This window comes from Salvelinus namaycush, chromosome 20, assembly GCF_016432855.1.
Source record: "Salvelinus namaycush isolate Seneca chromosome 20, SaNama_1.0, whole genome shotgun sequence".
Lineage (NCBI taxonomy): Eukaryota > Metazoa > Chordata > Actinopteri > Salmoniformes > Salmonidae > Salvelinus > Salvelinus namaycush.
Genome location: NC_052326.1, coordinates 46,211,770 through 46,237,541, shown reverse-complemented (window position 1 = coordinate 46,237,541; position 25,772 = coordinate 46,211,770). Strand labels below are relative to the sequence as shown.

The 25,772-nt window shown below is 42.7% G+C and overlaps 2 protein-coding genes across 4 annotated transcripts in view; both read left to right on the top strand.

The window, feature by feature from the left end:
- The window catches only part of LOC120065419 (myotubularin-related protein 14-like), a 28,852-nt gene extending 11,164 nt beyond the window's left edge, over positions 1 to 17,688 (top strand). Inside the window, exons 11-19 of one of the 3 annotated variants that reach the window (XM_039016418.1) lie at positions 978 to 1,063; positions 3,708 to 3,784; positions 4,836 to 4,872; positions 5,242 to 5,312; positions 5,799 to 5,866; positions 8,521 to 8,656; positions 8,931 to 9,110; positions 11,786 to 11,962; positions 13,256 to 17,688. In XM_039016418.1, coding sequence (XP_038872346.1) covers positions 978 to 1,063; positions 3,708 to 3,784; positions 4,836 to 4,872; positions 5,242 to 5,312; positions 5,799 to 5,866; positions 8,521 to 8,656; positions 8,931 to 9,110; positions 11,786 to 11,962; positions 13,256 to 13,436 — 1,013 coding nt within the window. In that variant the 3' untranslated portion in view covers positions 13,437 to 17,688. The remainder of the gene's footprint in view (positions 1 to 977; positions 1,064 to 3,707; positions 3,785 to 4,835; positions 4,873 to 5,241; positions 5,313 to 5,798; positions 5,867 to 8,520; positions 8,657 to 8,930; positions 9,111 to 11,785; positions 11,963 to 13,255) is intronic. The other 2 variants (XM_039016420.1, XM_039016419.1) reach the window with 2 other exon arrangements.
- Positions 17,689 to 18,537: 849 nt separating this feature from the next.
- LOC120064647 (copine-9-like) overlaps positions 18,538 to 25,772 on the top strand; it is a 103,640-nt gene continuing 96,405 nt past the window's right edge. The window contains exon 1 of the mRNA XM_039015272.1: positions 18,538 to 18,614. Coding sequence (XP_038871200.1) covers positions 18,538 to 18,614 — 77 coding nt within the window. The remainder of the gene's footprint in view (positions 18,615 to 25,772) is intronic.

The following is a 25,772-nucleotide window of genomic DNA, read 5'->3' as shown; positions in this document are numbered from 1 at the left end:
GGGGGGGGGGGTCTGGTGTGGGGTGGGCCTGGTATGTGGGTGGGTCGTGTGTGTGTGTGGGGGAGGGGGGGGGTCTGGTGTGTGTGGGGGGGGGTCTGGTTGTGTGTGTTTGTAGGGGGGTCTGGTGTGTGTGTGTGGGTCTGTTGTGGGGGTCTGTGTGGTGTGTGAGTCTGGTGTTTTTCAGGGTTGTGTGTGTGTGGGGGGGGGGGTGAGTGAGTCTTGTGTGTGTTGGTCGTGGGAGTTTGGTGTGTGTGTGGGGGGGGGGTCTGGTGTGTGTGTGTTGAGGGGGTCTGGTGTGTGTGGGTCTGGTGTGAGTGTGGTGTGTGTGTGTGTGGGGGGGTTCTGGTGTGGGTCTGATGGGTCTGTTGTGTGGGTGTGTGTGGAGGGGTCCTGTGTGTGGGGGGGTCTGGTGGGGGGGGGGGGGGGGGGTTGTGTGTGGGTCTGATGGGTCGTGTGTGTGGGCGTGTGTATGTGTGTGGGGGGGTCTGGTGTGTGTGTGTGGGGGGGGGGGGGGGGTGTCTGGCGTGCTTGTGTTGGTTACAGCTCCTTGGGTCTGGTGTGGGTGGGGTGTCTGGCTCCTTGGGGGTGTCTGGCTCCTTGTGTATGTGTGTGGGGGGGTCTGGTGTGTGTGTGGGGGGGGGGTGTGTCTGGCGTGCTTGTGTTGGTTACAGCTCCTTGGGTCTGGTGTGGGTGGGGTGTCTGGCTCCTTGGGGGTGTCTGGCTCCTTGGGGGTGTCTGGCTCCTTGGGGGTGTCTGGCTCCTTTGGGGCTGTACATTTTTTTTTCAGGGAGTAAATTGACCTAGAAAAGACTGGTTAAGTCCTATCTCATATCTCAAAGGGTCCAGTGAGGGTCTCTGAGATGTTGAACTACTAGTCTTGTTCATGGGCTTTATTCCTCATTACTTCCTAATCTCTATAAAACCTTGTGTCAATCGTTCATTTCTTAAGTGGTTGTGATTGGGTTTGCTCCCTGTAGACGAGAGCGGTCTCCTCGTGCACTGCATATCCGGTTGGGACCGGACACCTCTCTTCGTGTCCCTCCTGCGTCTCTCGCTGTGGGCAGTAAGTGTTCTCCTCTTATCTCTCTCTTTTATTCCTGTCCATCTGTTTCTCTCTCTATTTTTCTCTCCTAGGCTTGGGCGGCCTTCATACCGACCTTGTGCCGTACCAGGGTATTTGGTAATACCGGCATTGATTACAAGGGGCGCTAGTTTCAAAACCCACTGAGCCTTTGTAATCCGAAGGTTAGCAATGCTAACAAGTATATGTAAAATCCCATAGGGAATGCTAACTAAATGCTAACGATCGCATTGTGAACATTTTATAGTCTCTGACTTAAACTATTTTCAGGACAGACATCCCAGCTCATAAAAGTATACAAGTAACCACAAAATGCTACTCACAGTTTTCTGCACCCTCAAAACAAATATTACACAGCAAGGCTCATGATCCAGGAGGAGATTCTCTGCTTTCCGGCATGCAAAGCTTGATTTTGAAAGAAGCTAACCACTTGGATTCCTCTATTTCAGCCACACCCGTTGCTGACAGGTGTATAAAATCGAGCACACAGCCAATCAATCTCCATAGACAAACATTGGCAGTAGAATGGCCTGTACTTAAGACCTCAGTGACTTTCAACGTGGCACTGTCATAGGATGCCACCTTTCCAACAAAGTGCCCCGGTCAGTTGTAAGTGCTGGAGCAACAACGGCTCGGCCACAAGCTCACAGAACGGCACCACCGACTGCTGAAGCGTGTAAAAATCATCTGTCCTCGGCTGCAACACTCAAGCCGAGTTCCAAACTGCCTCTGGAAGCAATGTCAGCACAAGAACTGTTCGTCGAGAGCTTCATGAAATGGGTTCCCATGGCAGGGCAGCCGCACACAAGCCTAAGTTCAACATGTGCAATGCCAATCGTCGCCTGGAGTGGTGTAAAGCTCGCCGCCACTCTGGAGCAGTGGAAACGTGTTCTCTGGAGTAATGAATCGCGCTTCACCATCTGGCCGTCCGACGGACAAATCTAGGTTTGGCGGATGCCAGGAGAACGCTACCTGCCCCAATGCATAGTGCCAACTGTAAAGTTTGGTGGAGGAGGAATAATGGTCTGGGGCAGTTTTTTATGGTTCGGGCTTGGCCCCTAAGTTCTAGGGAAGGGAAATCAAATTTTATTGGTCACATACACATGGTTAGCAGATGTTATTGCGAGTGTAGCGTGTGGGTGTGTGTGGGGGTCTGGTGTGTGTGTGGGGGGTCCTGTGTGTCCAGCGTCCAATGACATTGTAGATAATTCTGTGCTTCTAACTATGTGGCAACAGTTTGTGGAAGGCCCTTTCCTGTTTCAGCATGACAATGCCCCTGTGCACAAAGCGAGGTCCATACAAAAATGCTTTTTTGATATTGGTGGGGAAGAACTTGACTGGCCTGCTCAGAGCCCTGACCTCAATCCCATCGAACACCTTTGGTATGAATTGGAACACCGACTGCGAGGCATTTAGCACATTGTGTGTGTGCTTGTAAACCAACACCAGGTCACTGGTTACTACCTGTACTCTTCATAATGAAAAATGTGACAGGTGAAATGAAGAACGCAATCTGCTTTATCTCCTAATGTATTGCACAAGTTGACTGCAGGTATTTACATAAAAAGTAGCAAAAAAATATCAAAATAAATAGTTTCAACGGTATTGAAAAACCACCCCGTGGCTATTTCCAAATAACCCGGTATACGATATACCTCTCTCGCACTCTCTTGCTCTCTCTCTCTACCTCTCTACCTCCGCCAACCAGGTATCCATTTTGTAATTCAATTCCAAAGGCACTTCTTCAAAATTGATGTTCTGTAATTCCACAATGAATTCATCAGCTTTGACCCCCATGCCCCTCCCATTTTATATATTTACACGCAAATGGAATTCAAATTCAAGACTCACCGCTTAATCACCCGATTCAATATCCAGTGTCTGCATTTATTTAAAATGTAATATTAGGTTTGGCCATATAACTATGCATCATATTTCAAATACTATTTGAAATCTGTTAAATACTTTCAGTGTTTGCTTTAGCTTGCCCAAAGTGTCAGGTGGGTGGGGTTTGGCAGATTGGGGACTGTTCCATTAAACCAGGGAACCTCAATCAAGCCCAGCTTAAAGGGCCAATCGGTGGTTGAAACAATAACACAGCGTTTTCTCTGCCACTGTCTCTGTAAAAAGCTGAAGGATAGGGCTAGAGAAATGTAATCACTCTCAAATTCAAAGACAGGACTGATGTAAGGACTGACCATCCATGATATCATCATTGTTGTTTTAACCATGTTTTCAGTCTATGCATTGTTTTGTATACATTTTACTTTGTTCAGAAATATTGGAGTAAAACCAGCTTATTTTGGGCTCTGATGGGGTACGACAGTTAAACTAAGCTCACGAGGCATTTATAAGTTATATTCTTCAATGGGTACATATAATTTAATGGATGTCCCAAAAATCAATGTAGCAATTGCTGATTGCCTCTTCAATTATTTGAAATGATTTCAAAATAGTATTTGTACCTGACACTTTTCACTACATCTATCATGCATGGTATATCTTACAAACGGAATTAAAAAATAGACAGAAGATAGCGGCTAGCTCGTAATCCAACGACCATGCCAATGCCACCATGTGGTGCCCGTTGAGGCTAATTTGCATACTTGAATGTATTTTTTCCTAGGACGGTGCCGTCCACGCCAGTCTGGAGCCGGCTGAAATCCTCTATCTGACCATCGCCTACGACTGGTTCCTCTTTGGGTAAGGATTCACATTGAGCTCACAATGGACCACTCGTCTCTCTCTCTTTCCCTGCCTCTCCCTCCCTCTCTCGAGGCTTTCCTTCTTAATTACCGCTGTGCATCTCTCAATGTTTAACTCATCAAATGGAGTCAAAAAGAAAATGGCCGCCCTCCAGATAGCCCAATAGAGTAATTATTCTTGTCCAAACTCCTGGGACTGCTTTCAAGGAGGAGGGATGGGACCGACCAAGAATAGTACACACACACACACACATCTTCCATTCTTCCTTCCTACGATCCATCATAATTGGGCATTTTTTTCAACTGTCGGGTTTATGATGTGGTGGTCTGTATTGATTTGTGTAATCTCTCCATCACTTAAAGGTAGACTCAGCGATATGATTTAGATGCAAGAAGTAAACGGCATAGTGGGTCATTTTCCGCAACAACTAAGAGTGTTGAAGCGCAAGGCTAAACCTTTCTGCAGCGTGAAACGTACCCGTGCACATGCGCAAAGACTTAGTGTGACTGTGTGAGAACAAAGTCTTGGATCGTACCCATCGCAATATCTGCAGTGCTGCTCGTGGCAACGTCATCTCGCTGAGTCTTACTTTAAACTCCCATTGAGAGTTGGTTCATTTGTTCGTTTTAACTTTTAAATGTGAAAGGTAACTTGACTGATTCGGGTTCAAAGCCGGAGGTCAGAGATGATAGGAGGGATGATGGGTCAATTGGTTATTGGTATACTTTTGTAAACAATGAGTTCTAAACTGTATCCTCTTCTTTTTGCTTTGCAGTCTCCATCTTCACTTTGGTCTTAAGATTTATACTGTTTGATCAAATAAGTATATCAATTGTAAAAGTATAACTGGCACACCTACATTGTTACCAGGAGCATGGAGAAAACTGTACACTGAATAGAAAGGAAAAGGAATTGAGAAAGTATGAAGGAGTTAAATAGGTTGGTTTGGGATGGTGGCTCATAATCATATGTAGTAAAGGGTTCTTAGCTAGATTTTTTTGACGGATTCGGCGATCATTGTCACCGATCTGGTCTGTGTTTCCTACAGTCATATGCTACCTGATCGCCTCAGCAAAGGAGAGGAGGTCAGTGGTACTCTAACACAATATCAATGCAATGGCGTGTGTGTGGAATATTAAAACATTGATTATACATTTTTCTATTTAGTTAATATGGTTCTTGCCCCCAAGTTCAAACACTGTTGCCAACCTCTTGAATTAGTTTTTAGGAATTTACTGCACCAAAGTAGATTGAATGGCTTGTAAAGATAAGAGTACAGCTTTGTCTGATACATTTTATGAAAGTGATATACTAGACTACTGTAACTATTCACTAAGTATGTTCCAATTTTCAACTAAAGTGAGGTGTTTGGGGATGTTTTTCAAAACTAGGGGGCAGTGTTTTGTCATGTATTTAATGAATCTCCAACACTAAACTCCTATTCCTCCTGGCAGATTTTCTTTTTTTGCTTCAATTTTTTGAAGCACATTGTCTCAGAGAAGTTCTCTGCCATGAAGAAACCGAGGTGAGTGAAATGTCACAGAACAAGAGACGTTTGAAATGTAAATGCACTTTTATAAAACATTGTCCATCTCTGAAATGGAAACCCTAGTCCTTATATAGTGCACTACCATTACCAGAGCATTATTGGCCCGGGTCAAAAGTGGTGCACTATATAGGGAATAGGTTGCCATTTTAGGGATGCATACATTGTCATTCAGTCTGTACACTCAGTGTACAATGCCCTTAAGCCACTCTTTTAAATGTTTCAACAAGAGAGTTGTAAGTGTACATACAGCCACTCAGGGCAATAATGCTGTTATTTCATGGTCGGATTCCCACTTTCTCCTCCTCTCTGTGTTCTTTTGATCTCTCACTGTCTCTCTCTTTCACTTTTTCTCTCCTTCCCTCCCTCCTTCGCTCTTTTTTTTTCTTTTTTTTCTCTCTCCTCTCTCTGTCTCTCTCTCTGTGTGTGTGTGTGTATTGTTTCAGCATCCCTTTTTCTCTCCAGTTTCCACAGAAGGAAAAACTCTCATTTCAAAGACACTGATTTCACAGTGGACGACCTCTGCCAGTTGAGTAAGTTGTTTCCCTGGAGACATTTTGAGAGCTTGGGACTAAGGTTCTATCAGTGTTTTTGTCAAAATTGAGCTATTGACGTAGCCTTGTTCTGTTCAATGTTCTCTAGCCAAGTAGTACTCTAAATACCACAATTTATGTTGTTAGAAAAAAAATACAATAAAAAATGATTGACACCATTCAAACCAATGAGGGTTCGGAACTTAAAAGCCAGTTATCTCAATCATATTTTTGCAGATTGAACCTTGTAGTTCCAAGCTCTCGATTTGCAACAGTTTATTTTCTGGATCAAAAGGGGGCTTAGGTGTTGGGCCCATTTGTTTTTGCATTTTTAAAGCTTATTTCATGCAATTTTATGCATTTTGCCATGGCTAATCCTGTGTTATTTTGCTCAAACATAATAACAAAATATAAACTGCTAAATTAATTGTTTTGGGGAATTTTCAATTCTCCCTGAGTGTCTAACTTTTTTATTTTGGTGATTATTAGTTCTCAAAGATTATACTATAAAAAATATATAGGTCCATTATCTTTTCTACGTATTTTATATCTGGTTTTAATCATTACATTTGACACTGAAAATGTTTTTCCATACCATATTATAATTTAGTTTTACAGTTTGGACTTAGGCGACCTGAAAAAACAGTTAGGCGACCCGTGCAAGGATTTCAATGGCAGAAAATGTTATATGAAAGGGATAATTAACAAGGGGCTATGTATTCTATGGAAAATAATGCATGATGTGAAAGGTGTGTGCAACGACTAACCTTCCACAGAGTTGCATTATTTTCCAGAGAACACATAGAGCCCTAAGTTGATTATCCCGCTTATGCAATGACTATAATTTAAACACATTTGTCGCTAGAAAATGTGTTCATTTGCGATAGAAATGCACTGAAGTAGCTATTAAGTTTACTAGATAGCTACAGTAGTTGCCTTGGTAACCAAACTGACTGACTTGCTAGCTTAGCTATCCAAACCATCAGTCCTCTTAGCTTGCAACGAAAATCTAATTAAACAATGGCAATAATATTTTAATTCATATTTTGCTTTCAAAAGCAGCTCAAACATAGAACATGTAAGAATGATATTCATAGCCATTGAATATTGCTGTGCATTATAGGGAGATAATTCACGCTCTTCGCTAGTGCATCGTAGCACACACCTTCCACGTCAGACATTATGTTCCATAGAACTTAGCCCCTCGTTGATTATCCCTTACATAATATTTTATGACGTCACAGTACCTACATGTTTTCTTTTTTACTTTTTAAAAAATTTAACTAGGCAAATTCTTATTTACAATGACGGCCTACCAAAAGGCAGAAGGCCTCCTGCGGGGACAGGGGCCTGGGATTTAAATTAAAAATACAAATATAGGACAAAACACACATCCCGACAAGAGAGAACACTACATAAAGAGAGACCTAAGACAACAACTTAGCAAGGCAGCAACACATGACAACACAGCGTGGTAGCAACACAACATGGTTGCAGCATAAAACATGGCACAAAGGGCAAGAAGGTAGAGACAACAATACATCACGCAAAGCAGCCACAACTGTCAGTAAGAGTGTCCATGATTGAGTCTTTGAATGAAGAGATTGAGATAAAACTGTCCAGTTGAGTGTTTGTTGCAGCTCGTTCCAGTCGCTAGCTGCAGCGAACTGAAAAGAGGAGCGACCCAGAGATGTGTGTGCTTTGGGGACCTTTAACAGAATGTGACTGGCAGAACGGGTGTTGTATGTGGAGGATGAGGGCTGCAGTAGATATCTCAGATAGGGGGGAGTGAAACCTAAGAGTTTTTTAAATATTTTTTTTTATAAATAAGCATCAACCAGTGGGTCTTGCGACGGGTATACAGAGATGACCAGTTTACAGAGGAGTATAGAGTGCAGTGATGTGTCTTATAAAGAGCACAAGACGTGTGGTAGAATAATTAGTATCGCTGCTAATGAGGATGGTATGCCATAATAATGAGAACTTTAGATAGTTCATTATTAAATGTTACATGAGGATAGAGGTTTGTACAGTGGTGCTATTGTGAAGAAACTTTAGAAAAGCCATGGTATGAATTCCCACTGTGCTACAGTTCTGATTTAACATGATGAGCTTTTATGTCTTGTCCCCTCGACATGATACACAGCGCTTTGAACGGAGCTGCATTTACAGCTACTGGCAACAATTCACCAGATGTCCAGTTTGTGAACGCAGCCTCCACCCACCTCATTTCATAATTATTATGTTTGTTGATATCAACTTTTGCGTTCACAGACCTGTTTGTCTCCATGTTAACTATTGAGGCTGGGTTTGACTACAAGCTGTCACCTACTATGACGTCTCTGACCATTAGATGTCATGTTATGATTCCCCGAGCCAAATGGGATCCCCTAAAACGACAGAACTATTGTCCATATCTCTGGCAAAAGGCATGTATTGTTTGACTAAGAATTGTTGTGGTTTCATGAGACACAAAATTCTTAAATATCAAACGTATACATGAACCAACATACAGACAACATTCCTGCCAAAATGTCACAATTGGCAACTTCCAGTGTATTTTTAATTAGTACCTCCCCTACAACTAGTCTCTCCTCTGTGATTGGTCTGATGGCCTGTCCGCTAAACCCGTGTCTCCCGTGTGATTGGTGCAGAGTCCAGGGACCGGGGCAGCGTGACCAGTCTGAGCAGTGACTTCTCTCTGATCACGGAGGACGTGGGCGGAGCCACTTGCCTCACCAACGACGCCGTGGACCTGTTTTCCGGCCAGCCCCTGGCAGCCTCCAGCTGGTGAGTTCTCCTCCCCCTCTCCATCTGTCTATTGGTGTGACCCGAAACATTAGTATAAAAATAATTATCTTAATAAAATCATTTAGTTAGCAGACGCTTTGTTTCTGCCCTGCTCTGTATGTTGTGTCATGTTGACAAGTCTTCCTTCCATCGAATTCAGTATGGTTCTAACTTCTATGGAGAGAATGTGTTCTCAGCCAACTTGCCTAAAAGTAATACCAAATGAAGGGTAAGATAACGTCAAACCTAACTCTCCTTTTCTATGGCCTCCCAGGAGGAAGGGACACAACTCGTCCCCACAGACGGTGCTGTGGAACCGGCCCAACCCCCTGCAGGAGCGGCTGGCCCACCCCCTCAGTCAAGAAGCCAAGTCCTCCAGCTCGTCCACCTCCAACCAATCAGAGCCGGGTTTTACGCACGCCGGCAGCAGTCCTATGTCTGTGCCCGGGAGAAGGTAAGCCTTCACTTAGAAGTCAGTCGTAGTTTTTTTATTTGAAAGATTTATTTTCAGTCTATTCAGAAGGCGATGGTATGAAATGAGTGTGGAAACAGAAATAGAGGTGCAGCATGGGGCCGGGATTCTGTGTATACAGTTGAAGTCGGAAGTTTACATACACCTTAGCCAAATATATTTAAACTCATTTAAAAATTCCCTGTCTTAGGTCAGTTAGGATCACCACTTTATTTTAACAATGTGAAATGTCAGAATAATAGTAGAGAGAATTATTTATTTCCACTTTTATTTCTTTCATCACATTCCCAGTGGGTCAGACGTTTACATACACTCAATTAGTATTTGGTAGCATTGCCTTTAAATTGTTTAACTTTGGTCAAATGTTTCGGGTAGCTTTCCACAAGCTTCCCACAATAAGTTGGGTGAATTTTGGCCCATTCCTCCTGACAGAGCTGGTGTAACTGAGTGATGTTTGTAGGCCTCCTTGCTCGCACATGCTTTTTCAGTTCTGCCCACGATTTTCTATAGGATTGAGGTCAGGGCTTTGTGATGGCCACTCCAATACCTTGACTTTGTTGTCCTTAAGCCATTTTGCCACAACTTTGGAAGTATGCTTGGGGTCATTGTCCATTTGGAAGACCCATTTTGTGACCAAGCTTTAACTTCCTGACTGATGCCTTGAGATTTTGCTTCAATATGTCCACATAATTTTCTTTCCTTATGATGCCATCTATTTTGTGAATTGCACCAGTACCTCCTGCAGCAAAGCACCCCCACGACATGATGCTGCCACCCCCCGTGCTTCACAGTTGGGATGGTGTTCTTCGGTATGCAAGCCTTCCCCTTTTTACTCCTGTTTCCTAATGTGGATATAGATACTTTTGTACCTGTTTCCTCCAGCATCTTCACAAGGTCCTTTGCTGTTGTTCTGGGATTGATTGCACTTTTCGCACCAAGTACGTTCATCTCTAGGAGACAGAACGTGTCTCCTTCCTGAGCGGAATGACGGCTGCGTGGTCCCATGGTTTTTATATTTGCGTGCTATTGTTTGTACAGATGAACATGGTACCTTCAGGCGTTTGGAAATTGCTCCCAAGGATGAACCAGACTTGTGGTGGTCTACAATTTTTTTCTGAGGTCTTGACTGATTTTTTGTTGTTGTGCTTTTCCCATAATGTCAAGCAAAGAGGCACTGAGTTTGAAGGTAGGCCTTGAAATACATCCACAGGTACACCTCCAATTGACTCAAAGGAGGTCAATTAGCTTTTCAGAAGCTTCTAAAGCCGTGACATAATTTTCTGGAATTTTCCAAGCTGTTTAAAGGCACAGTCAACTTAATGTATGTAAACTTCTGACCCACTGGAATTGTGATACAGTGAAATAATCTGTCTGTAATTGGAAAAATTGCTTGTCATGCACAAAGTAGATGTCCTAAACGACTTGCCAAAACTACAGTTTGTTAACAAGAAATTTGTGGAGTGGTTGAAAAACTATTTGTAATGACACCAACCTAAGTGTATGTAAACTTCTGACTTCAACTGTATGTGCTTCAGACAGCGTTAATTGCTAGACCAACCTCAAGCACAGTCCGTCAGTTTATGGGCTCCAACCACAATGATGAGAGGGATGCCATGTTTTAGCTACCTGTCTGTCTGCCTGTCTTTGTAAATGGATTGACTGCAACTGCATGAAAGGTGAATGAATAACTGCATGTTACATTTTAAAATCTAACCCAAGTGTATGACGATCTGCAGAGGGAAAAAGGGGGTTGTCCCAGGCCAGACGCTCAGGCCCGAGGCACACATGTCCATGAGACATTGTGGTGAGGCAGTGTTTTCTAATGGAGTGACAGAGCAGACCTGTATTCTAGCTTTTCAGTAGTGCATGCGTGGCAGTTGATCTCTGTGCTGCTTAATAATGCCTTGCTTTGTAAAGAGGAGATCTGGATACTTACGTGTGTGTCTCTGTGTGTGTGTCTCTGTGTGTATCTGTGTGTGTGTCTCTCTGTGTGTGTGTGTGTCTCACCGGTGTATTAGTGCAGCTCCTCTTACTCAAGCTCCTTGGTCATTTTCAATTTGCATGAAAATGGAAGGTGTGTGCTTTGGTATTTGATTCAAACTCCAATTTTTCCACTAACATTAGTGTATTCAGTATGTGTAATGTCCATGTGACGTTTTTCTGTGCATGTTGACTTGCCTTGTTAATTCTTGAGGGGATAAATAACATTCTATTGGGTTGAATTTAATTGAGTGTTGTCCATTAAAGCAAATCTAGAGTTGCATTTGACCATTAACTTTTGCCACGGAGGTCACAGCCCTGAGCCATGACGCCCCACCACTGACCTCACAGCTCATTGCCCTTTAACTGAGACCCTCGCAACTTGCCCATGACCCCTGGACACTCTCTCTCCTCTCTCCCCATTTCATTTCCTTATTTTTCCCTCCCTCTTTCACATTTCCTTTTACTTCCACTCTCTTTGTTTGTTTCTCCTTCTTCCCCTCTGTCCTTCTTCTCCCTCTCCCCCATCCTCCCTCTCACCACTCCCTCTCTCCCCATCCTCCTGTCTCTACTCTCTCCTCATGCCCCCCCACTCTCTACTCTCTCACCCCCACCGTCTCTCTCCTCTCCCTCCTTCCCCCTTCTCTCCCCACCTCTTATCTTTCTACTGTGGCCAGGCTGGCGGCAGAGTACGCCCGCTCAGGCTCCTCCCTCTCCACGGACTACGGCAGCTGGCAGATCGTGTCAGGCTGCGGCTCCATCCACGACCGCGGACAGTTCCTGCCAATCCCCACTGCCACCAACGACTTTCCCCTCCCCTTTATCTTCCAGGACGAGGGGCCCAGCGGACGCATGTGAGTCTACGGGTTGCGTCCCCAAATGGCACCGGTCCCCTATATAGCCAGGGTTAGGGCTCAGGTCTAAAGTAGTGCACTATATAGGGAATAGGGTCTAAAGTAGTGCACTATATAGGGTCTAAAGTAGTGCACTATATAGGGAATAGGGTGCCCTTTGGGACGCAGCCTCAGATCACGTTCCGATTCTCACCCCTTCTCCCGACAGTGTGTGCAGTCGCTCACTTCCCCCGGTATGTTTAAAAGCATTGGATTGGTGCATAGCTGAAGGGAGTTTCCACCGAATTCCTCACACCAGTGCATTCCTTTTAAATCCACGAGGGGGAGTGTACACTTCAGCAGAATGATAGAGAATTGGAATGCAGCCATGCACATCTCTAACTCTCCGGAATAGCACTCCTCTCTATCTCTTCTCGTCCCCCCCTTTCTTCCTTATTTATTCACCTCCTCCTACTGTACCTGTTCTGTTCCTATGTGAGAGAGGAGGCAGAGGTACAGGGCTCAGTGAGGGGCTGGCCCTCTGCTGTGTTTGTGTGTGTGGCACACACCTGCAGGGTTAGATGGTGTGTGTTTTAAGTCACAAAGCACAAAAAGAGTGTGTTGGGCATGGTGTGTGTGTGTACACATGCACAACAGTGTTCAGCAGACTGTTTAGACCGTCTCCATAAACACTGTACACACTGATAGTCTGAGCAGTGTGCACATTTGTGCTCGTGTACTTTTCAGACAAGGGAACTAAAAGTTTTTTTTCCTCATCATTCTTCGTCCCGGAGGAATAAGTACAACTGGAAGGGAAGAGGGAGGGAGTTTATTTTCCGTCTGTCTCTTCGTTTTCCAGACTCCTTCTCTTTCCAAAGGGGGGACACATTTCCATTTCAACTTGATCTGGCTGATAAATTGAGTGTCACGAACAACGCTCGCAGGCGGCATAGACAAATAACATCTATCCATCTTGATTTGAAGGGAGAACGAGGGGAGAGAGAGAGAGAAGGACGAGGAGAGACAGCCAGCCAGACAGCATGCGGTCTCTGATTGTGAATTTCCATGTACACTGTGTCCCTCTTTCAGAACTAAAAGATGGGTTCTCGCTTCTCTTCTTATTCCTCTCTTCTTGTGCCCTTCTCCCTCTTCTCTCGCCCGTTTCCTGCCTTTTTTCTCTCTCCTCATCTCTTCCTTAAATTCACTCTCTTCTCCAACTTGTTTACTGTCTTCTCCTATCTCTCCACCCCCCCTGCCCCTCTCTTCTCTCCCTCTCTCATCCCTCTCTACCCTCCCTGTCTCTCGCTCTCCCAGTTGCCCGTCCCCCTCGGAGCGTCAGGCTCGTCTGGAGACGGTGAGGGAGTTGTTCCTGGCTGCCTACAGCTCCACCGTGGGCCTCAAGTCCAGCGCGCCCAGCCCCTCGGGTGCCATCTCAGGCCTCCTGGAGCAGTTTGCCCGTGGCGTGGGCCTCCGGGGCACCAACAGCATCGTCTGATCTAGGGTCAGGTCTCCCCACCCCAAATGTGAACTCTGGGCCCGTAATCATTGTATTCATAAAGTGTCTCAGAGTAGGAATGCTGATATAGGATCAGTTTTTCCTGTTAGATCATATGGACAGGAAGTCCTGATTCTAGATCAGCACTCCTACTGTGAGGCTCTTTGTGAATATGGGCCCTGACAACCCCCCCCCCCCCCCCCCCCCCCCTCCCACTAAATCCCGTCCTATTGAATTGCGGTCCACAATCCGCATTCATCTCCATCGAGGGAAGATACATATCGTATGGACTCTAATAAAAATAAAAAGTGCCAAACTTCTCTATTCAGGGGTTGAAGCGTCCTTTTATATTTGTTATATTTTTTTATATATATACATCTCAAACGTTACATACCCTGGGTTTATTTTGTTCTTTAAATTTTTTATTCATGCATTTCCTACGTTCTCTCTGGAGTTATTCCTTTTTTGTTTGCCACATTTTTTTGTCGATTCAGGGAGTGTCTTGGGGGGGTGGCAATGTCAGCCACACTATCAATAAGAGACAGATGACCATTGTACTTTAACGTATGGAGCATTTTTCTTAGGGATTCGGTGCTATGAGTGTGGTCAGAGTAAAATTGACTTGTTACATTCAAAGCATATTATGTGGAGTTATTTCTTTTCTGTTTTTAAAGTAATTATTTTGTATTTAACGTGCTGATCTGTCCTAAATCGAGGACGCCACACTTCTCTTTAGTGAACGAACACTCAAGAAATCTGCTATTCACTGTTGAATCAGAAGCTGCTATTCAGTGCCGACTCAGAAGCTGCTATTCAGTGCCGACTCAGAAGCTGCTATTCAGTGTTGAATCAGAAGCTGCTATTCAGTGTTGAATCAGAAGCTGCTATTCAGTGTTGAATCAGAAGCTGCTATTCAGTGTTGAATCAGAAGCTGCTATTCAGTGTTGAATCAGAAGCTGCTATTCAGTGTTGAATCAGAAGCTGCTATTCAGTGTTGAATCAGAAGCTGCTATTCAGTGTTGAATCAGAAGCTGCTATTCAGTGCCGAATCAAAAGGAAGCGTTAGCCATATAATTGTAGTGAGTACTGTGGTTGTCATACAAACAGCACTGTGTGCACAAGTGTGTCAGGGCAATAGAAACATGCTGTTTCTTTTTAGAACCAAATTTGGCATAGAAAAGTCATATCAAGCTGGATGTAGCTTAATTCTGTAGAATTTAATATGTTGAATCCTATCAGCCTATTTTTGAATTGGTTACTCGTTTTTAATAATTTGACTTTTAAGGTCTGTTAAGTCACTTTTATGTGCAGACATTTAAACAAAGAAATGTTGCGTTGTCGCCATACAAAACATTTTTATGTGCAGACATTTAAACAAAGAAATGTTGCGTTGTCGCCATACAAAACATTTTTATGTGCAGACATTTAAACAAAGAAATGTTGCGTTGTCGCCATACAAAACATTTTCACACGGTCTTCAGTATGTCTATGTGCACATACACACCATCATTAGACTGGTCCCAGACCGGTTTGTGCTGTCATGCTGACTCCTACGGTTGTGGCGTGAACAGATCCAGGTTACACCATCATTACCTGGGCTTCAGACCACATACCAGAAGCCAGACCTATTAGTTGGCTGCGTTGAAAGTTCTTTAAAAGTCCTTCACAAGGTTTAGATTTGAGCCCACTTCTGACAGCTATTCGTATGCTCAGTCACTTCATCTCAACTTTTTTTCTCTCAGTTGTGCGACCTGATGGCTCCGAGCCACCCTGCTATCATCCTTTGTTATCGTTTTATGTACTTTGTGGCTGCGTTCCAGACCGACTACATTGCAGTCGGCTCGCAACACCTGGATAGGTGTTAAACATATCATCTTACTGCATCAGATCTAGCAATCTGAAACCTGACTGTGCAGTCAAAGACATGGCACAGAACCATTGGTCAGTGCGAGCAGCATGACTGCAATGCAGTCAGCCTGGAACGTGACCTCTCTTTGTGTCTTAAGCCCCCGGAGGTAGTGTGGGAGACATCTCTTTAAAAGTTTTGAATCTAGATCCGTCTCGTTACACTACACAAGTATCTCTTCTGGACCTAGTTTGTCCTCAAAGTAGTGTAGTATAAAGAGGCCCTAACATGGTTAATAATAAATTCAGCTAGTTTGCTTAACATTGACAATATTGTCAGACTAGCTACATTAGCCATATTGACAAGGTTGTAATAGTCAAAACATGGATTTGTTGCCATCTTTTGGTTGAAAAGGTAAAAGCTTAGTCCGTGGTGAAACATCTCAACTCAGTTTCCCACTTGTAATTGCGACTTGGAGGGTCTTTCAATTGAAATGTCCAACTCGGAACTAGAAGATTCCGATAACTTATAGCACTTGAACGCTTCATTAATGGCCTAGTAAAAGCTCTCTTATTGCTGCATGAGCCAGTAGACTGGAACAGTTCTCTGCCACTGAACAGTGATCTCTCCCTATCTATCCTATCCTCTCCATGTTCTCAGTTCCTCTTTGAGTTCCGAAACAAGCCTTTCAGATCAGGAAGATGAGACTTTGGCCACGTTACAGGCCACCTACGTTGCTGTTGCCTGCCAGTTCACATCACGACTGGATAGGTGTTTAAACATATTTAACCACGTCATATGATTTAAGAAAATCGGATGCCCGACTGCTAAATCGATGACGTGGCACGCAACTATTAGTTGCAGCATTACTGCAATGTAGTCGGCCTGGAAAGCGACCATTAGGCAGGTAGCGATTATGTGGTCCAATGGCAGTGTTGTGGCGTCATTGCGTTGAGAGAATAGTTTAATGCCTCGTTCACGTCATGTCGGAGACTCTGAAATGTACGACTTGCTGATTCGTTGTAGAAAGATGATACTTGGGTTTTCCACTTGAAGTATCAGAATCAACCAATATGAAGCTCTACGCAAATTATTTACATTCAGTTTAACTTAAAGGTCCCGAGTTTTCGACAAGACGTGAATGCAGCATTAGGCAGCACTTACTGGGATTTGTTTAGCTTGATTGCGACGCCAAATTGTTTTGACAGCTGCTGTACAGTACCGTACCTCAGGACCCTTTTTTGTGTCTTTTCACCTGGAGCAGTGGAAGAGATTCTTATACTGCTTGAGTTGTTTAAAAAAATACTTTTTCAGAATCCACAACGAAACAAATACGCGCTAGCTACTATGATTTAAAACGCATAAGTAGTTTCGGTCAGTGGAACCGCAAACTGCAATCTAGTGGCTTTTCCCCTCTATCAATCACTTGAATGCAAAATGATTAATATTTATTCAGTCTTTGTTCAATCACATTTGTCAATGGCAATTTATCATAATGAAGAGTATTCTTTTGGGATGAGATCTTTCTGTCAATCAGTATGACATAGAGCTGTTAAGGGGGTAGTGTTAAGATTTAAGGATATTGGTGCGAGATGTTACCTTTTCTAGAGTACTCACTTGTCAACCAGTGTGCGGACTGATGCAATATTGTACATCTGGGTATACCTCAATTGTCCATTCTGTCTCATTCAATCTTCCAAAAGTATTTTTTATTGAACCTTTATTTAACTAGGAAAGTCGGTTAAGAACAAATTCATATTTAGAATGACGGCCTACACCGTCCAAACCCAGACTTCATTGGAAGCTTACCTGGTTGCTTTCACTTGTCCAATCCTTTAAAATCAAAAGGAAACCACTGTGCCATTGGTCCTTCCTCCCACCTGAATTTGAGAGATGTTTACTTTTTATTTTTTATGATTTTAATTATTTTACTACCATCACATCCTGTAGTAAACAACTCTGATATGATTTATCATACCAAAGAAATATTGAATATGTCCATGGTAGGATACATTGGTGGCACTTGGTTCTATTCCTATAGGTCCCTGATGGTGGCTATAGGCAGCCCGCCAGCCCTAGAGCCCCTAGATTGTTTACAGTTGATCCACACCACTCACTTCACACTGGGCACTTACCTTTTAGAATTACACAAGCACCTCAAGCGATTGTTAAAACTAGTTTAATATAGTACTTTTAGTATGTTTTTTTTTTTTTTTTGTACCACTCTTGATTTTACTGAAATGCTTCATTGCACACTAATTTTACCTATATTGTCTGTGTCAATAGATTGACGTGTTTTTCTTTTATCATGTTTTTAAGTTGCTCTTTAATTGTCGCCAGTGAGGCTACATTGAGAAAGGTGAATTGATCTGCAGGTGGTAATTATGAATAAAGAAGAAACAAAGGTTTGTTTGTATGTACAATCATTTCTACCCTGAATCATTGGTGCTATATTTTAGACTTTAAAAGATGTGCAGAGAAACAGGCCACTGGCTATAGATTGGCTCTGCTGGCTGTTTTGATTTTCACATTCTCTGCAAACCCAGTGTTTTAATCACAGAGATCATATAATTCATTATGATAAGTCTATAAGGAATGATATAATTAATTATATGTAATTATATGGTTCTGATCATTTGGTGACAGCAGCCTATGTGGCAAGCCAACACTTTTTAAATGTGTATTTATTATTTAAAAATGTTCTATGGTGGTCCTCCTCTTTTGTCCTAACTGTGAAGCTCCACTGGTGACTTATAGTGGGACAATATCACAAATTCGTGATTACTTATCAGTTCCTAACCACACACCCCTATTTACTATCTTATTTAAAAAGAAAACAAATACACAGTTGAGCTTCATAGGGCACACACTTTAATGCCGCATTAACTTGAAATCCAACATTCTGCTGCCAACAACTTCTGACAGTCTCTGCCTCCACCTGCGGATGGCTAAACAGAAATATGGAGCGAAGGACCCGTCAGTGCTTTCCAGTGACGCGCACTACGTTCTGTCGCGCTCCTCCACCACCACACCATGCATGGAATGTCTCGAGCGCTGCCCAACCTGTCTCACCCACAGGTATGCACCTCGCGCTCAACTCTGAAGACGTTTGTCAACAAACGCAGCTATTTGGTGCCTTTGTCTCTTTTTTCCAGGTGAAGGGAAGATATTTTCAAACAAAAATATCGGCCAAGAGTAGTGGCTGAACATCGCTGAGAAGTTCACATTGAAGAGGAACTGATCTAAAGCCTGACCATGGCCACAATTGGGGATTTCGACCCGCTCAACTCCACGGTACCTGCGACGAAAATTGAACTTACAGTCTCGTGCAGGTAAGACGAGTATAATCACAACGTATCCAATAGTCGTTATTGAATAAAACATATTATATATACGCTGTTGAGAATGTTGTAGGGTGATAGACTATCAACGGGAATGAGTGCTGTATGTAGCCTGTATCTTATTTGGCACGGAGATGTTTGTGAATCTATCTTTTGCTGGTAATTAGTACTTTCCTCAAACATCTCTTGGCTAATAGTCGTAATTTCAAAACATTTTAGCTCTATAAGTGTCTTTGTATCTCTGCGCAAAACTCGGACGCTTGCAAGGAATTTGCATTAACAGTGGGTGTAGAGCTACGTGGGGGTAGAGCAACATAACGGTATTTATTCTGAGTGGCTTCGAGAGAGCTCCAACGGGCGAACTCACAGATCACATGGATAGGTTATGGATATTAATACGCCACCGTTCATGTCACATTCAAATCCGTTAGACGGGGTGTGTGAGAGGAAGGAGTGGGTGCTCACATTTTATTGAGGTCAAGAGTGCCGTGCGCACTTCTTCATCACTTATTTTCACAGTGAAACTTTGCATGTCCAAGATGACCACTGGAATCGAGATTGAGTCCTAACCAATGCCTTGATTCATAGTGTTTGACCTGGTAAACACAAGTAGGCCCTATACAGCCTAGTTGTCTTAATTAAAGCCTGTTGGAGCACTGAGCTTGGTGCACCTTAGTCCTTATTTAGTTGTTACTTAGGCCTACTTATAAAAAACAAACAAGACAAGTGGGATTGTATTTAAAATTAATGTTTAGCCTATGATTGTGATTTAACCAACGTCTAACTGGAAAAATAGAGCAGTAAATAATGAAAGCATTATATATATATTTTACATTGCTTTCATTATTTACAACTATATTTTTCCCGTTAGATGTTGGTTAAATCACAGGCTAAACGTTCCTTTTTAAATACAATCCCATTAAGTCATGACGTCTCTTCAGACACTTAAAGGGAAATACAGTTGATGTCGGAAGTTTACATACACTTAGGTTGGAGTCATTAAAACTCGTTTTTCAACCACTCCACAAATTTCTTGTTAACAAACTATAGTTTCGGCAAGTCGGTTAGGACATCTACTTTGTGCACGACAAGTAATTTTTCCAACAATTGTTTACAGACAGATTATTTCACTTATAATTCACTGTATCACAATTCCAGTGGGTCAAAGGTTTACATACACTAAGTTGACTGTGTCTTTAAACAGCTTGGAAAATTCCAGAAAATTATGTTATGGCTTTAGAAGCTTCTGATACGCTAATTGACATAATTTGAGTCAATTGGAGGTGTACCTGTGGATGTATTTCAAGGCCTACCTTCAGCCTCAGTGTCTCTGCTTGACATCATGGGGAAATCAAAAGAAATCAGCCAAGACCTCAGAAAAGAATTGTAGACCTCCACAAGTCTGGTTCATCCTTGGGAGCAATTTCCAAATGCCTGAAGGTACCACGTTCATCTGTACAAACAATAGCACACAAGTATAAAAACCATGGGACCACGCAGCCGTCATACCGCTCAGGAAGGAGACACATTCTGTCTCCTAGAGATGAACGTACTTTGATGCGAAAAGTGCAAATCAATCAAAGGAAGAAGCCACTGCTCCAAAACCGCCATAAAAAAGCCAGACTACTGTTTGCAATTGCACATGGGGACAAAGATCATACTTTGAAATGTCCTCTGGTCTGATGAAACAAAAATAGAACTGTTTGGCCATAATGACCATTGTTATGTTTGGAGGAAAAAGGGGGAGGCTTGCAAGCCGAAGAACACCATCCCAACCGTGAAGCACATGGGTGGCAGCATCATGTGGTGGGGGTGCTTTGCTGCAGGAGGGACTGGTGTGCTTCACAAAATAGATGGCATCACGAGGAAAGAAAATTATGTGGATATATTGAAGCAACATCTCAAGACATCAGTCAGGAAGTTAAAGCTTGGTCGCAAATGGGTCTTCCAAATGGACAATGACCCCAAGCATACTTCCAAAGTTGTGGCAAAATGGCTTAAGGACAACAGTCAAGTTATTGGAGTGGCCATCACAAAGCCCTGTTCTCAATCCTATAGAAAAATTGTTGGCAGAACTGAAAAAGCGTGTGCGAGCAAGGAGGCCTACAAACTGACTCAGTTACATCAGCTCTGTCAGGAGGAATGGGCCAAAATTCACCCAACTTATTGTGGGAAGCTTGTGCAAAGCTACCCAAAACGTTTGACCCAAGTTAAACAATTTAAAGGCAATGATAACAAATATTAATTGAGTGTATGTAAACGTCTGACCCACTGGGAATGTGATGAAAGAAATAAAAGTTTAAATAAATCATTCACTCTTCCATTATTCTGACATTTCACATTCTTAAAATAAAGTGGTGATCCTAACTGACCTAAGACAGGGAATTCTTACTAGGATTAAATGTCAGAAATTGTGAAAAACTGAGTTTAAATGTATTTGGCTAAGGTGTATGTAAACTTCCGACTTCAATTGTACCTAGTCAGTTGTACAGCTGAATGCATTCAACTTAAATATGTCTTCAACATTTAACCCAACCTCTCTGAATCAGAGAGGTGCGGGAGGCTATCTTAATTGACATCCACGTAAATGAAGCCCGGGGACCAGAGTGGCAGACGACAGATTTTTACCTTGTCAGCTCGGGGATTCGATCCAACAACCTTTCGTTTACTGGCCCAATGCTCCTACCCGCCAGGCTACCTGCCAGTTGAAAACAGTTTAAAAAAAATGTAGATTAGAGTAGGCTGCATCTTCGGCTGCAAGTGTAGATTGAAATGAAATAGCCTACAAAAGTAACATCCTTTAAACAAACTTGTTTGGGTGACAAATGTAAATTACTTGTAGAGTTTAGCATTTTCAGCCTACCTCGGCCCATGGAACAGACAGGGCTGGTCTAGAGGGTGACGGGGGGTGGCAAGGGGGGATTGTCTTCGCTGCCTGACACTGACAGAATGGGGTTGGGTGAATTCCCCCCTGAAACACACTCCATGGCAACTGGGCATCAGCTGTGAATATGAGAGAGTACTTGGCGCATAGAGACCCACAGGGTCTTGACAGCCAAACTCAGGAAAATACATGAATAATCAAAACAAACAGGCCATAGTCTGGCCAGTTAATTCAATATTTTTTGGGGGGGTAGATCAGCTTTGATAGATGACAGATAGATTGTGGCTTCTATCCATTTAATTATCCGCATCATTTCCAATCCCCCATATATTTTTGGGGTAAATATATATTTTGTGTATATGTTTTCCTTTATTTTTTCCCCCTAACTCTACCATCCCTCCCCTAATTGGAGTAAACAAATGGACTACAATACTTAGGCTTCTACTTCCAGTTTATACATACTATATATGTTTTACAGACACAGTATATTTTAGATTAGTTATCTTTTATTTTTTTCCCCCAATTAACCAGCAGTGCTATTTGCATAGTTACCTCCAGGTAATTCTTCAGCCATTCCTGAACCTGCAACCAAAAACAAGCTACATATGGGCAGTATATATAAAAAAAAAAGTGATTTAATGATTCCGTCTCATATACACTACATGACCAAAAGTTTGTGGACACTTGCTCATTGAAAACTTCATTACAAAATCATGGGCATTAAGGTTGAGTTTGTCCCCCCCCTTTGCTGCTATAACAGCCTCAATTCTTCTAGGAAGGCTTTCCACTAGATGTCTGAACAGTGCTGTGGGGACTTGCTTCCATTCAGCAATGAGCATTAGTGAGGTCGGGCACTGATGGCGATTAGGCCTGGCTCGCAGTTGGCGTTCCAATTCAACCCAAAGGTGTTGGATGGGGTTGAGGTCAGGGCTTTGTGCAGGCCAGGCAAGTTCTTCCACACTGATCCCGACAAACCATTTCTGTATGGACCTCGCTTTGTTCACGGGGGCATTGTCATGCTGAAACAGTAAAGGGCCTTCCCCAAACCTTTGCCACAAATTTGGAAGCACAGAATCATCTAGAATGCTGTAGCATTAAGATTCCCCTTCACTGGAAGTGGCCTAGCCCAAAATATGAAAAACAGCTCCAGACAATTACTCCACCAAACTTTACAGTTGCCACTATGCATTGGGGCAGGTAGCATTCTCCTGGATTCTGCCAAACCCAGATTTGTCTGTCGGACTGCCAGATGGGAAAGCGTGATTCATCACTCCAGAGAACACGTTTCCACTGCTCCAGAGTGGCGGCGAGCTTTACACCACTCCAGGCGACGCTAGGCATTGCACATGGTGTTCTTAGGCTTGTGTGCGACTGCTCAGCCACGGACACCCATTTCATGAAGCTCCCAATGAACAGTTATTGTGCTGACGTTGCTTCCACAGGCAGTTTGGAACTCGGTAGTGATTGTTGCAATTGAGGACCAACTATTTTTACGCGCTTCAGCACTCGGTGTTACCGTTCTGTGAGCTTGTGTGGCCTACCACTTCGCGACTGAACCATTGTTGCTCCTAGACGTTTCCACTTCACAATGACAGCACTTACAGTTGACTGTGCCGGTTCTAGCAGGGAAGAAATTTAATGAACTGACTTGTTGGAAAGGTGGCATCCTATGACAGTGCCACATTGAAAGATTGCATGGTTGTGTGCTCAATTTAATACACGCGTCAGCAATGGGTGTGGCTGAAATAACCAAATCCAATCATTTGAAGGGGTGTCAACATATTTTTTATATATACAATTCTATTGGTTGCAAGAATTTTCTATAATCATTTAAATTGAAAAACTCTTAAGTTTTGAATCCGGCGTCAATTTGTGTAACAGTTCATAAACCATGTGCCATGGAATGGGTACATAAAAAATCTATTCCCAACTATTTTTCAACCTGTATGGCACAGCTGTCACTTTTTTGGTCCTTAAATGAAACTGGTATACTTTTTATGTATCACAATTCCAAAAGTAAGAGGTTGTAATCTGAATAAAGGAAAAGAAAGACCATTCTTGAACACGGGTGACACATTCTTACTAATCTGTTAGAAAACCAGTTTGGATTTAAGTATAGCTTTTGTGTGACTGCAGCCGTTAGTGAGAGGTCTAATGCTGTAATATTTAATAAATTCTGCCCTCCAAATTCATATTCATTGTATAAATAGGCAGGGCCATAAGCAAATGGGTAAACTGGGATATGACTAAAGAGTTAATCAGGTGATTTTACTACAAATAGACAGGTATTTTCCTATCCATGCTAGCAAGATCTTATCTATTTTTGCTAACTTTCTATAAAAATGTATTGTAGTGAGAATTTCACTTTTTCGGGATATGAATACCTAGTATGTCTACTTCACTGTCGGACCATTTTATTGGTAAACTACAGAGTAATGTAAAAGTTGTATTTGTTTGTGATCCAATAATAAATTTTCTAGATCCTCTATGAGGCTATGGAAGGATCCAAAATATGGATTAAAAAGAAAGCATGAATCATCAGCGTACAATGACACCTTTGTTTTTAAGCCCTGGATTTCTATCCGCTTGATATTATTGTTGGATCTGGTTTTAACAGCGAGCATTTCAATGGACATAATAAATAGATATGCTGACAGTGGACAACCTTGTTTTACTCCTCTTGACATTTTAATACTTTCTGAGAAGTGGCCATTATTTACTATACACCTAGGGTTACTATACATAACTGTAAGCCATTGTATAAGAGATTCTCCAAAATGGAAATATTACAGGCATTTATGTATAACTTCCAGTTGTATCAAAAGCCTTTTCAAAGTCAGCTATGAATACCAGGCCTGGTTTCCCAGATTTTTCATAGTGTTCTATTTTTTTCCAGTATTATCTTATATTATCTCCAATGTATCGCCCATATAAAAAAACCTCTGATTACGATTAATAATATCCAACAAAACCTTTTTTAAATATATGCACAACACTGAAAGGGTCCTCCAATTTTTAAAATGGACTAGATATTTTAAATTTACCACTTGGTTCCTGTTTCAGTAATAGTGAAATCAGACCTCCTTGAGTATTGGATAGTCTGCAATTTTTTAGGAGTTGTAACGGCAGCCTTCCTCCTCTTCGTCTGAAGAGGAGGTGTAGCAGGGATCGGACCAAGACGCAGCGTAGTTAGTGCTCAACATGATTTAATGACAGACGATAACGTGAACACTTACAAAATACAAAAATAACAAACGTGGCAAACCGAAACAGTCCTCTCTGGTGAAACGAACACAAAGACAGGAAACAACCACCCACAAACCCCAACACAAAACAAGCCACCTAAATATGATTCCCAATCAGAGACAACACAAAACACCTGCCTCTGCTTGAGAACCATATTAGGCCAAACATAGAAACAGACAAACTAGACACACAACATAGAATGCCCACCCAGCTCACGTCCTGACCAACACTAAAACAAGTAAAACACACAAGAACTATGGTCAGAACGTGACAGTACCCCCCTCCTGAGGTGCGGACTCCGAACGCACCACCTACAACTCTAGGGGAGGGTCTGGGTGGGCATCTGTCCGCGGTGGCGGCTCCGGCGCTGGACGAGGATCCCACTCCTCCATTGTCTTTGTCCCCCTCCTTAGCGTCCTTTGAGTGGCGACCCTCGCCGCCAACCTTGGCCTAGGAACCTTCACAAAGGTCCCCACTAGACTGAGGAAACTCCTCCGGACTGAGGGACAGCTCATGACAGAGAGGTAGCTCATGACAGAGAGGTAGCTTATGACAGAGAGGTAGCTTATGACAGAGAGGTAGCTTAAGACAGAGAGGTAGCTTAAGACAGAGAGGTAGCTTAAGACAGAGAGGTAGCTTAAGACAGAGAGGTAGCTTAAGACAGAGAGGTAACTTAAGACAGAGAGGCAGCTCCGGACAGAGGCGCAACATAGATTGCCCACCCAGCTCACGTCCTGACCAACACTAAAACAAGTAAAACACACAAGAACTATGGTCAGAACGTGACAGGAGTGGTTAAAACATGCTAATAACGGTCCTCTGAGTACATTAACAAATATTTGATATATCTCAACTGGTATGCCATCCAGCCCTGATGTTTTCCTGGACTTAAAGGCTTTAAATGCATCAATAAATTCCTTCTCTGTAACTTGTCCTCCACATGAGTCTTTCTGTACAGCTGTTAATTTGATATTATTCATAGAAAAAAAATCCATAATTAACTTCGGTTAGTGGAGATG